Consider the following 14,042-nt stretch of genomic DNA (forward strand, 5'->3'; position numbering starts at 1 on the left):
AACACTTTCTTCATTCCCTTTGGGGACATGGGATGTGTTACTCAGGTGAAGTGCTGGTGTGTGGCTACAGTGTTAGGAGCAGTAACAAAGCCAGCCCCACCTAATGTTCCACACCTGCCTGACGGATTCCACCAGGCATGCGCCCAGGACCAAGGCATGGGGGCAGAGCGAGGGTGGATAAGCCTCGAGAATTACTATGGGAAGCAAGGTATCTTACGTTTTCCAGGTTTTCTTTGGAGTAGATGTGGCAGAGGAGTTCACTGTTGTTTGAAAAACTCTGAAGGATCTGGGATCTATTGCTCAATGGGGAGAGTGGTTCCCTGTGCCACAGAATCTAGAAGTGGTAACATATGTCTAGAAGCCCAGCGTTTTGGGAGGGGGGAGGGGGATCAGAAATTCCGGTCTAGTCTTGGCTGCAGTGTGAGTTTCAGGCCAGGCAGGATGACACATGTGAAACTGTCTCAAGGGAAAAAAATCTGGATGGTCAAAAATGGGAGAAATGAGACGAATAGCGCCTTGCAAGCCACCATCCAGAGGCACAGCACTCATCTTGCAGCACCATCCTCTCTCCTCCCTAGCTTTAACAATCAGGAAACACTGGGAGCTGGAAGTGGGCAGGGAAAGCCTCACTGGGAGCCATCTCTGCAGAATCCCCCAATGTGCTCTGTAACCCCGATTTCCACAGTCCCAGCGCTTTGGGAATTGTCAGCTGGAAGGAAGAGCGAGCTCATGGGTCACTTTAATTTCAGAGCTGACCAGCAGCTGGAGATGACTCAGGTCTCAGGGGGAACTATTCCAGGAAACTGGATTTTCACTTCTGGAATCTTCTCTAGTTGAGTCAGCACCCAGCGCTGGCTTCTAGAATCAGCTCAGCTCGAACCCACCTATGGCCTTACAGGGGATGTGGGGTGTCAGAGACCTGCTCATCAGACGCAGTGGATGCAGGCAGACATAACACAGTGGTCCAGGCATCCCTGCCAGTTTACCTTGTTTTACTCCTAAGTAGTAACTCTAGGGAGGCTACTTGTAGAGACAGTAAGGAGGTAGACAAACTAATATAAGATCTGTCTACTTAAGATGGGGTTTTCTCTTACTCTTGAAAGCCAGCGAAGAACATAACTTTTCCTTAGGCTGTGAGATGCCGTGGCCTCTTGCTCTCATAATTCTGTGGTGGCACACATGGTTTTCAGAGGCTGGTAGAACTCAAGTCTCTTGCCAAGAAAGGAAGAAATAGGATAAATGTGAGACGTGCCTCGAGCTAGAGCCAACTGTGGCCTGTGTCGTGGGTTGGGAAGGAGGGGCTGCTTGTATAATTGCTTGTGAAGCATTTTGTAGCAGGCTCTCTCTGCCGACTGTTAAAACCCAGCCCGCCTCTGCCTAACGGTTATAATTAGCTGGGTAAGCAGGCACAGCATCTCCTCATCTGGCTGCCACACCGTTCATAGAAGGCCTTTTATGTTCCATGGTGGCCTCTGGTAAGATGGATTCAGAGCTTTCTGCTTCGTGGCTATTTTCGTGTATTTTAGGAATATATTTTAAAGCCCGTTTCTAAATATCTGGACGATTAGTCTGGAGTTTGCTCCTGTTCCCTCTTTAGGGCACAGGGACTCATGTAGCCCAGCACGGCCATTCTAACTCACCATACAGCTTTCTCGCCTTGAACTCCAGAAATTCTTGCCTCTGCTTCCCAAGTGCTGCTTCTAGAGAAGGGAAGGAGCGAGGCCCTAAAGGGCTTAGCATGTGTCCAAGGAGCTCCCTGTCTTCTCTGCAGAAGTCTGTTAGAGGTGGCCACACCCTCTCTCCAATGCTTCTCTGTAGCACACTATGATAGTTGCTAAGCCTTCAGGCATTGCTCTATTAGGTCCCACCAGGAGGAGCCAACACCCTCCCATGCTGGTAGGGGACAAGGAGGGGGTTTGTTCATGTAGGATCATATAGGGTCAGAAATCTTGAAAGAATTTGTGGTCACAGGAACGATGTAGATTCAAATCTTTCTTGTTGAACACTGTCACAGACCAGAAATGCAAGGCGGTTGTTGTCAAACAAATGGAACAAACTCGATCTCTGATGCATTTCTTTGCAATGTGTGTCCCAAACCATTTGCTTTGGAAGGTTTCTGCAAAGTTGTGCCATATAGTGTTATAGTAACCCCACCCTCTTCTCTTAGACCTCACCATAAGACCTCTGCAACTAAGGAGTCTATGGGTGGCGATGAGGGAAAGAGTTCTTTCTATTGCTCCAAGCCAGTGGGAGGCAGAGGCAGGTAGATCTCTGAGTATGAGATCCAGCCTGGTCTACAGAGCAAATTCTAGGATAGCCAGGGCTACACAGAGCAACCCTCTTTCAAAAAACAAAACAAAACAAAAAACCCTTCAAAACAAACTAACAAACCCCTCAAACCCCAAAACAAACAAACAAACCCCTCAAACCTCCCCAAAACACACACACACACACACACACACACACACACACACACACACACACAAACAAACAAACAAAGACAAAACAAGCCTAGAAGCCAGGGAAGCAGCTCACTTGGCGGGATGATTACTCAGCATACACAAAGCCCAATTTGTATCTGTTCTGTGTCACTAGCTAGAACCATATACACAGTGGTGGTACATTTCTACAATCCTAGGACTCAGGAGGTAGAGATGAGGTGGGTCTTGGAGTTCGAGGCCAACCTGGTCTACAGAGTAAGTCCCAGGACAGCCAAAGAAATCTTGTCTGGAAATGCCAAAACATTTTTTTAAATTAATTAACTAATTAACTGTGTGCGTGACCATGGTCCCCAGAGACCAGTAGAGGGCACTGGATCTCTTGGAGCTAGAGTTTCAGGCTGTCATGAGCTGCCTGATGTAGGTGCCAAGAAGAGAACTTGGGGCCTCTGCAAGAACAGTGTATCTCTTAACTGCTGAGCCCCCTCCACAGTCCCTATTTTGATTCTTAACATCCAGAGACTGCCCTACCTGGGGATCCATCCCATATACAGTTACCAAACCCAGACACCATTGTGGATGCCACAAGTGCTTGCCGACAGAAGCCTGATATAGCTGTCTCCTGAGAGCCTCTGCCAGTGCCTGACAAATACAGAGGTGGATTTGCTCAGCCAACCATTGGACTGAGCACAGGGTCCCCAATGGAGGAACTAGAGAAAGGACTGAAGGTGCTGAAGGGGTTTGCAGCCCCTTAGAAGGAACAACAATATGAACCAACCAGTACCCCCAGAGCTCCCAGGGACTAAACCACCAACCAAAGAGTGCACATGGAGGGACCCATGGCTCCAGCTGTATATGTAGCAGAAGATGGCCTTGTTGGACATCAACGGGAGGAGAGGCCCTTGGTCCTGTGAAGGCTCAGTGCCCCAGTGTAGGGGAATGCCAGGACAGGGAAGTGGGAGTGGGTGGCTTGGTGAGCAGGGGGAGGGAAGATGGGATAGGGGCATTTTGGAGGGAAAAGAAGGAAGGGGATAAATTTGAAATGTAAATAATGAAAATATATAATAAAAAAGTTCAGAAATGAGGGTGGTAAAGACCAGGGAATGGGAGCACCCCAAACTTTACTGTGAGTTGAGATTGCATTCCATAGCGGGGGAGGGGGGTGTACAGCTAGGCTCTGGCTGTGGCTCCAGTTTAAGCAGGACAGTGAGGTGTTAATGGAGGCTTCAGAACTCCATAGGAGAACTGTCTGGTTTCCTCAAGTGTTGCCTGGAGACAAATCAAATGAAAGACTTCAAAATGGGAGCTCTGGATGCACTTAAGCCTTTGTTTCAAAATTATTTCCGCGTGTGCATGTATGTGTGTCTTTCTTTAAAAAAAAAAAGATTTCCAGACATGGAAAATGGAAATGCTTTTGAGGAGGCTTAATGAAAACTAATTTCACAGAATTGCAAAATGGCCTGGGAAAGTCTGAGCAGTACGCTTATGATTTCAAGCTGAAGATTGTGTAGGGCAACCTTGACAACCAAAGGAGTCTCCTGGGACTTCATGTGGGCGGCAACCACGTGGGAAAAGACACCTCAACTTGGTGAAAAAGAGACAGAGAAATGCAGAACTTAGACATGCTAACCAGAAAGGGGAGGATACAGTTAATAATGCACTTGGGTTTTGAGTCTGTTGCCTTGAGGGTACAGAGTCTCTGACAAAGGACAGACCACCCCACCCAGCACAAGGGTCCCAGGCAGCCAAGTCTGACTTTTGTGTTTTCATATGGGGAAGAAAGGAACCAGACATTCACCAACACCAAGGATGTTGGTCCTCCCCACCCCCAAGACTCAGGGAGTTTCCTGGAGGTCCCTGCCAAAGCCTGCCTAGCCTGTACCGTTTCCTGGGCTTCATTCCTTCCTTGGAGCTGTGGATTTTAGTCTGGATGCTGGCCCTATCTTGTTTTATCTATGTGGCTTTTGCAAATCACCTTTCCTCATCCGGTTTTAGTTTCTCAGCTTTAACCTGGTGGGAGCAGTGAACAGCCTCCGGATTCAGGGAAGGAGGTGGGAATCTTGCCTCTAAGATAGAAAGCCAGTGGCTCATTTCCTCTGCCCAGTGGTTTCTTCTCTCTCTTCCCCGAGAGTGATGAGTCTGGCAGTAGGAGAAGAGAGAGTGTGGCTACCTCTGTTTCCCCTCATTAAAAAGAGCGATCCAGGCCACTGTCCGGGGGATGATGCTTGCTGCCTTAGATCAGTGCAATCTCAATAAGTGCTCCCTTTCCTGCAAGTGCTTCTTCTGATCATCATTGTAGGGGGATGCAGTCCTATGATGTAAGGGGCTCCTACTCCTTGGGAGAATATTTATTAATGTTTTCATTTACTGTTAACTCTACTGTGTGGCTCATTACTAGAGTCTTGATTTCCTGACAGTAAACCATGGAGACAATTTCCTTTTGGTTTCACACCTGGGGATCCAGCAGCTTGGTGGGACCCCAACAACAGCTCAGCCCAGGGCATCGGCTCCTGTCCTGCTTCTCAGAGGTGAAGGGGCTTCTCTCATCTTCCCCTCTCCCTCAATACCTGGATAGAGTCTGGACAAACAAAGCTTCGACTTGTGCTGTGTGTATTTTGTCTCTTGGAGCCACCAGGTACTTAGGAAGCCTCTCTTCCGAGATGAATGCAAGAAAAATGAACATCTTGGCTCAGGCCACTCACGGAACACGAGAGCCATTTCCTTAGAGAAGCTCAATTAGCTGGTGGCTTCAAACATCTTCACAGAGCCATGGCATCACCGCTTCCAGCCTAGGGAGCACGGAAGGCTACGAAGGAGCTTTAGGGGTTGCTCCAGCGTGACTCACTATGTGACTAACACATGGTAGGATTAGTGTATTCAAAGGAGTCCCCTGTGTGAGGGGCAGGGATCATTAGTGAAACAACTCCATATGACTCACCCACAGTGAGCGCTCTATCCATGTGGTTTGCAGAGCCATGGAAGTATTTCCTGTCCTCAACATAGACTCAACAGTGGTCAGACAGCCCTTACCTCAGGCCCCACCTTTTCCCTTCCATAGATGCCACGGCTTATTGCCTCATAGCGAGGTGCTAGAATATTCTTGAATCGTAACCCTCCCACAAGAGGCCCCCTTAAAAGATGAAGGAGTGGCTCAGCTAGTGAAGTCCTTGCCTCTCAAGCTTGGGGACAAAGTTGTATCCAAGACTCAATAAGAAGCTAGGTGTGGCTGTGCACACCTGTTCTCCTGGCTCTGGGAGGCAGAGGCTGGATTCCTGGAGGCTTGCTGGTCAGGTTAGCCTAACCGGTGAAGGCTGGGTTTGGTGAGAGATTTTGTCTCAAATCAGGAGGTAGAAACCAGTGAGTAAACCACATAATATTGACATCTGTCCTCTTCATGCATACATGCACTCACATGCACACATATGCACACACTCACACATACATACACAATGCTACTTAAAGTCTTACATTTCCTGAATTAATTAAATATTTGAAATCATTGAACTGGAGTGCTAGAAGACCCGCATGCACATCTTTTGATTGGCGTTGTGATGCTTAAAACTCTGGTGGAAGGTGGTGGCAGGCAGTGACATAGCTGGATTTAGAGTCACAAAAGAATGCACCCTGTCCCTGGGCCATAGCTCTTTCAGAGGCGTAGTTTGGTGCACAATGGTAGGAGAGTTTTAGAGTTTTCATATATGTCAACTCGGCATTAAAATACAGCTCCAGACTAATTACAAAACTATTAGGGACTCTGGATGAACAGACTGTGTGCCTGGATCCAGAAGGATGCAGATTCTCCATCAAATGTCCGATTATATAACCAAATGAAGATTAGCATGTGGACAGTGTCCTTTTGTGTTGCTCTGAGTACGCATCATCAGTTAGTTTAACACACACACACACACACACACACACACACACACACACACACACAGAGAGAGAGAGAGAGAGAGAGAGAGAGAGAGAGAGAGAGAGAGAGAGGCAGAGGTATTGCTCTTGCTTTAGTCCTTTTAATGAGGAGAACCCTAGAATGGTCTAGAAGGGTAGAAAGGTCTAGAAGGTTTCTGGGTGGAACATGGGGTTGGCAGTGTTCTATAGAGTGAAAGGGCAGGGTTGAGGCAGTGACGTGGTGAGAGTAACCAGTCCATCAGCAGTGGCTTCCATACTGGCTCTGGACAGAGTCCCAGCACTGCCACTTAGGTTACATCAAGACATGGGCACATATTGTGGAGCCATATGTCTGAGCACCACAGACTGCTCTTCAGAGCTGTGTGTTTCTGTGTCTAAGAGGCAATGAATACGTCAAGCCAAGGAAATGGGACTGGGATTTGTACTGTTGCCACAATCCGACGTCATTGCAGAAACAAATGTGTGGAGAGCTTCCCTGATGTCATTATAGAACCGTGCCATTATAGAACCATGCCTCCTTTCCACTGCCGCCATGCTGCCCAGGGGTAGTTGTATTGGCAGGTGGTTTTGTGGCAGCTGATCTCAGTCCCTGAAGTCTTGGAATCTGAGCCACAGGCAGACTCTGAGTCCCAGGTGATGCTCACTGTTGATGTTCCTTGGAGATCTAGACCTATGACGGTGTGGGAATTGAGTCTGTTGATTATGGTTTCACCTTTGGGCATGCCATACCTCAGTCAATGCTGTGTCCCATTCTTCAAGGCTGAGCTTGGCCTCAGGAAGGAGGCTTAATAGCAAATTTGTGGATGAGCTGCAGGTGTTCTATATACTTCACTCTCATGTAGCAGCCTCAGAAATGCTCTGCTCTCCTAACTCCTCCCCGTCCTATTTTGCCAAGTGTCCCGCCTTCTCCTCACTCACAGCAAAGCTCCATCACCATCACCCAGTGGTTGGCCACAGTATCCTCTCCCATCAGTCTCTCAGTGACAGTTTTGGCACCATGAGACCATCTCATCTGGCAAAGTGCACACTTGTGTTCATTGGATGAGAAGCAGCCAGGGTGGACCACAGAACCAGAGCTGAGCCTGTGGGGGGGCAAGGCCAGACTTAGATGCACAAACTTCAGCCTTAGCCAGAGTCTGTACCAGGCTAAGATATCAGTTGGGGGAGATGTGACCCTGGTACCCGGTGCGCATGCTCACACCAGATTCTTATTTTCATAAAACTCACACCTTTCCCTCAAACACCATCATTTTTGCTACTACATGCTTCCCTTCTTTTCCACAAGTTAGTTACAAGCAGAAACAATAGTGGTGGTGCTTGAATACTGGGGCACAGTCTATGGCCCCTCAAAGATCTTCCATATTCAATATCATTTTTTTTTGCAAACACAATGACTGATTTTAGGGGTGCATCATTACCTGTGTCTTGAAAGCTGTCAATGGGGCAGGTGAGATGGCTCAGCACGTAAAGGTGCTTGTCACCTAACCTCAGTTTCATTCCCAGGACCCTTATGTTGGAAGGAGAGGACCACCTCCTCCAAGATGTTCACTGACCCTCACATGCACGCTTGTGGCACACCTGTTCATCCCACCCCCACCCCTACCCCCAGTAAGTAAGCAACTAACTAACTAACTAACTAACTAACTAACTAACTAACTAACTAAAAACTGGCTGTGATATTTACTACCTTAATTTTCTAACTTACTTATTTTGTTGTTGCAAACACATAAAATGTAGCATTTTAACTGTGTTTAGGTATACAGCGCAACATCGTTAGCTACATGTGCCTTGCACCACAGAACTCTAAATGTTTGGATTTTGTAGAAGTTGCTATAGCCATGGAGCGTCAATACAGCCTTCCTTCCCCTGCATCCTCTGTCCATTCTGTTTCTAACGCTGGCTACATTAGATGCCTTGTGTGAAGGAGTCATACACTGTTTCTTTATTTTTATTTGTTGATGTTGTTGCTATTTGTTCAATGCATTTAGCTTGCTTTGCTTGCCCATTGCACTAATGGATTAGGACTTTCTATTTTCTCTTAAAAAGAAGCCAGAGAGAAGGTACAGTTGCTGTTCAGAAAAGGGCTCTGTTTTTAGCCTTGTCTTTTGTTGTTTGGAGATGGGATCTAGTATCTCTCATATGTTCATCAAGTGCTTCATCACTGAGCTCTTCCTGATCAGATATTTTTTTTTCTCTACTGAGTGTGATGCTTGCTGGGGTTTTTCTGGGTATTATCTTTATTCTGTAGTGGTTTCCTTTAAGACCCAGTGTATTGAATGGTTTATTTTATTTATCTGTATCATGACAATGTGTTAAAGTTTGTCACACGAATTCTCTGAGATGATCATGCAATTTCCTCTGTCTGTCTGTCTGTCTGTCTTGTTTCACACCATCCTTGCATTCCAGCAACACATCCTACTTGGCCATGGTGTGTCCTTATTTTAAGCTGCTTTTGAGTTTGGCTTTCTAGAATTTGGCTGAGAACATCAGTATTTGTCAGGAATATTGACTGCACTTTTCTTTTCTGGTAGCATTTTTTTCTTATTCTTGTTTCAAGATAAGCCTGGCCATGTGAAACCAGTCTGGAGGTATTGCCTCTTCCTCGCTGTTTTGGGAAGGGTTTGGGCAGAGCTTGTTTAGTTCTTTTAACATTTGATGGGACTTCCCACTACAGTCTCCCGCTCCTGAGCCTTACTTTCAGGAAGCTTTGACTGTGGACTCAAATTCCACAGTAGCTACATTAGCTCGGAGTTTTTATTGTTTTTTGATACGGTCTTGGTTATTGAATGTCTGGTCCCGCCATCACAGCTTCCTGGTCTCATGGAGTCTTGTTGTAACTGCATGATGGTGGAGGCTCTTGTGCAAACTGTGATACAGGACCACTGTGTCACTGTGTTCTTCTTTCTCATTTCCCCATAGGCAGACTCAAACTTTTCACAAGACAAGGGATATAGAAGCAGTTTACAGTACTGGGGATTTGTGTGTGTGTGTGTGTGTGTGTGTGTGTGTGTGTGAGAGAGAGAGAGAGAGAGAGAGAGAGAGAGAGAGAGAGAGAGAGAGAGAGAGAGAGACAGAGAGAGAGAGAGGGAGAGAGAGGAGCAGAGGCGCTAGATTATAGTCTACATTGATTTGAGATTGATTTAGCTAGAGATTTAATTCACTAGAAGAACCTCTTTTACCATTTAATACCCTAATAGTGAAATATAAATTATGAAGTAAGCCAAATATCCCCAGATTAAATGTTTTTTCAGTTTCTTAAACCAGACAGACTTTCCGCTTTAACCATACACTATTCTAGATGATTCCCACTATCAAACAGTATGTTTTCAAATTCAGTACAAAAGAAAAAGAAGTGAGAGTCTGAGCCAATACTGATGATATTATTGGCTCTGGTCTCTCCCCTGGGCCTCTTTGAAGTACCCTTGGTCACCAGCGCCTTCCAGCCTTCTCATTTGCTCACTGGGAGATGCTGAGTCCCACCCCCAAGGGCCATGGGTCCCTAATGGCAGACATCAGTGCTTCAGGGCACAGGGAAGAGGGGGAGGAGAAAGGAGACCTTAGCCTGCGTGGAAGCCCCCAGGCAACTCTGTGGAGGAGTCTTGAGGAAGACTCCAGCCCCAAGCTGATTCATTACTGGAGAGAAGAGGATGAGGAGGCCTGAGAGGAGAAGAGAAGCTGTTGTCAGACACAGGCTACTGAACTTTCAGAACCTCAACTTGTCTGGAAGTCATGTTTGCAGTCATCAGCTGGTGCATGGTGGGAGGCAGGCAATAAGCACTCTGCCCTCAGGTCTGGCTTCGTTGTCTCCCAAACTGAATCTTCCTGGACTTGTTCCATTGTGATGAGATTTGAGGTTGGCACATGACAGGGAAAGCACTGGTTGGCAAAGGAGGAAAAGATAGAGATGCAAGTCTCACTGCCTCTGGCTAGGCAGAGCCTGGTCCTATCAAGAGGGCCAGTATCCCCCTTGCATCCCTACACCTCTGTACACACGAGGCTAACCCTCTACTCTTTCGTCAGTCCATTTTCTCAGGAGTGTGCCATCTTCCAGTTGCTGCCTGTCTCAATTTGGGAAAACATTAGTCATATAGTTCCTGACTACGGCCCATGTATGCATTGATTAGAGTTAGAGATTCTCATTTAGAGGGTCAGTTAATACTACTCTCAGAAGAGGGTGCACACCTGGCTCATTCCCTAGTAATCAGAGTGAAGAAAGAAAGTTCCAGTTGCACTGAGGTCACACTGAAGGTCCATTAAGAAAATATAACTACACCTTTCACACTGTGTTTGGGGATGGCCAGTCAGAGATGATGGCGGATATGATGAGGAAGTGCATTTTCCCTTCCTAGAAACCTCTGCTCAGTGCCCAGGCTTGCAGCAGGGAGCAAGCACTCTGGTAGAGAGAGTACTGTGACTCTGATCTTCTGCTGCTCTGTTTGGACTCAGAGAAGGATGACTTTTTATTTTTCTTTTAACTTGCCTCAGTCCCCTTTTTGAACACTAGTCCAAGGCTAAGTCCCATCTCCTTTTGCCATGTGGCTGTTTGTCCACCAACACTGCAAACAGCGTGGCTTTCTCTTTTTCTTGTCTTCATTTCCCTTCTTCTGGCATCCATTGAGATTTACAGAACTTGCCGACTCTGGTGTTTTTTTCTCTTAAGCTCTAATAAAATTGTCCTCAAACTTAAACAAAAAGTTAAGATAGGAAGTGAGAAGCCTCAACACACACACACACACACACACACACACACACACACACACACACAGAGGGAGAGAGAGAGAGAGAGAGAGAGAGAGAGAGAGAGAGAGAGAGAGAGAGAGAGAGAGAGAGAGAGAGACAGGGGGGGGGAAGAGAGAAATCTGTGTCCTGTTATCTGCAGGGTCCTGGGGCTGTAGGGATTGGCTCTGTGGCTAAGGGTCCTGGGGCTGTAGAGATGGCTCTGTGGCTAAGGGTCCTGGGGCTGTAGAGATGGCTCTGTGGCTAAGGGTCCTGGGGCTGTAGAGATGGCTCTATGGTTAAGAGCACTCACTGCTCTTGCAGAGTACTCAGGTTCCATGACCAGAACCCACATGGGGCTCACAACTATGTATACATCTAATGCCAGGGGTATCTGATACTTTCTTCTGACTTCCAGGAGCTTCTGCATATCCATGGTACACATACACACACTTGGGCACACATACACACACACAGACACACACACACATACACACTCAGGCACATATATACACATATATAATAAGACATAGTAAAGTTCTCGGTCCCCTCGGAAGAGCGCAATATACCCACCCTGTCTCTCCTCTTGACACCCAAATTGTTTGTAGAATAGAAGACTGTACTAAGGGCCCCACATTCATTAGACAAATGATTTATCTCATCATCATGTTTTATTTTGACATAGGGTCTTAGTGAGTTGCTCACATTGGTCTTGAACTCAACTCTGTAGATTAAACTGTCCTTGAATTTATGAATTTGTGATCTTTCTACATCAGTCTACAGTAGCTAAGACTATAGGCCTGAACCACAGGCAAGTGTGTGTGTGTGTGTGTTGTATAGTCATATGTCACTTAGAAGTGTGGGGTCCTTTCTGAGAACTGCCTTGGGTGGTTTCATCCTTGAGGGGGCATCAGAGTGTGTCTTGAGAGAACTGTGACATTACTAGGTAATAAACCTTGAGGGACCATTGGTGTTTGTGGGGGGTGGGGCTTTGCCAACTGGATGTCATTATGTGGCATGTAATGTATCTGTGTCTCTGGATGTCATTGTGTGGCATGTAGTGTATCTGCTTGCATCCCCCTGTCTGCCCACCCGTCTGGGTATTTATTGTCTACTCATTTGTTGCTGGTTCAAACACTAATCACACCCGAAGCCTGTTCAAACATCTAAAAAGTACACACAAAAGAGAAATGGTACACACACACACGCACACGCACACGCACACGCACACACATGCACGCACACACACACAAAGAAAAGGAACAGTTTTGGAGAGCTAAAAACCAATCATTCTTTTCACCTTGTCCTTTCTTTTAGGTTCACACTTGGTGCTTAGACATTCAAAATGAGGAAACACCGGCATGTGCCCCTAGTGGCCATCTTTAGCCTTCTTCTCTCAGGCATTGCCATGACTCGTGCCCAACAGCAAGGAGGTAAGGTTTAATTTTGTTTTAAAAAAAAAAGTTACTAGCAAGTGTTTGAGTCTAGATCAAATCACCCAGAGCTTGACATGGGGCCTGGGAATGCTGATGTGAGCAGCATGTGGGTGGGCCTTGCAGGCCTTCAGAAGTGGCATCTAGGGCAAGGTGGCTTTTCTTTTTTCTTTTTCTTTGTTTTCTCCTTCCTTCCTTCCTTCCTTCCTTCCTTCCTTCCTTCCTTCCTTCCTTCCTTCCTTCCTTTCTTCCTTCCTTCCTTTTCCTTCTCGTCCTCCTCTTCCTCCTCCTCTTCTTTTTCTTCTTCCTGTTTCTTTTGCTAAATCATGAAATTCAAATGTTAAGTTGCTTAGTAGCAGAATTATCTTCATATTGGGTCTGAGTAAAGTCTCCATCCCATGAAGTTTTCCATCTAAGGGACTTTCCCACATCTCTGGCACTGGCCTGCAGGAAGAAGACAATTATTGTGATAAAAATTCTTTCCTTAAAAATAAGAAAATAAAAAGACATAAAACTCAACTTTCTGGTCTCTAACCATAGACACAGAGTGATAGTTGTACACGGGACCACTGGTTCTTTAACAAAGAAAGATGTTTCCCTAAACAACTTTAAATAGTGGACTCCGATACTCCTATTAAGAATCTGCTTTGAGAATTTTAGGCCAGCAAGATAATCTTTCTGTGTTGGAACTGGAAGCCCTTGATGGGGTCTCCCTGTCATTGGCCAGTGACACCGGGCCTTCGGCAGGCCTGTCTACAAGGCTTCCTTAGATGGAAGGGGAGGCAGCCTACGTCACTGGGAAAGCAAGGCTTAGGGACCTCGTAGGAAAATCTGGGGTAAGTAGAGTTTCAGAGGGAACCTGGCTGCAGTTTCTGAAGGACCCTCCCAGGGCTTCTGACGGCCTGGTCCCAGGGTGTCTATATTTCTGTGGGAAGCCTCTCATCCTTGAGCAAGCACAGTACTGCTCAGGGTATAGCAGGCTCCTCTAGTATGGTAATATGTAGTAGTTGCTTAGAGAGCTCATCTTCATGTTCAAAAATCCAAGAGAAACAAGACTTCTCCCTGTGAAGATTCACAGTTTTCCCCACTTGTAGACTTACTCATCACATTACATTTCTTGCAAGTTTTCTAAAGCCCCGTGGGTTGGGTGTGAGCTTACAAAGCGTCAGTGGGCTCCTTATGCCTCTGTTGGGGCCATTTTCTACCTCACACTAGGGAATGAACTGCTAATGATGGTCATTTACCAAAGGCAAGAGATCTCTTTGGTCTGGTCAGATGGACACAGGAGGGTCAAATTGTCACAAACCGTTGTGCCTCAGCTCAAAGACACCCAGGCTTGTTTCTCTTCTTCTGGAATATTCTGCTGACCCCTGACTTGGGGTTACTCAGTATGGGACTTGGGCGATTGCTGGGTACAATGGTAGTCATGTCCTCTTTCTTGGCTCTGCTCTGCAGGTAAGTCCTCCTACTTACCCTCATTTAACTGAAACGTGTGAATTATTTGGTAATAGCAGAAGATCTGCTTTAGCTTATTTAGGAAAAG

General features: G+C 46.5%; 1 protein-coding gene across 1 annotated transcript in view; it reads left to right on the forward strand.

Annotated features, from left to right (window-relative positions):
* Nucleotides 1-14,042, forward strand: part of Col6a3 (collagen type VI alpha 3 chain) — an 87,875-nt gene that overhangs the window by 4,262 nt on the left and 69,571 nt on the right. Inside the window, exon 2 of the mRNA XM_052193189.1 lies at nt 12,384-12,499. Coding sequence (XP_052049149.1) covers nt 12,412-12,499 — 88 coding nt within the window. The 5' untranslated portion in view covers nt 12,384-12,411. The remainder of the gene's footprint in view (nt 1-12,383; nt 12,500-14,042) is intronic.

Source organism: Apodemus sylvaticus, chromosome 9, assembly GCF_947179515.1.
Source record: "Apodemus sylvaticus chromosome 9, mApoSyl1.1, whole genome shotgun sequence".
In the NCBI taxonomy this organism is placed as follows: domain Eukaryota; kingdom Metazoa; phylum Chordata; class Mammalia; order Rodentia; family Muridae; genus Apodemus; species Apodemus sylvaticus.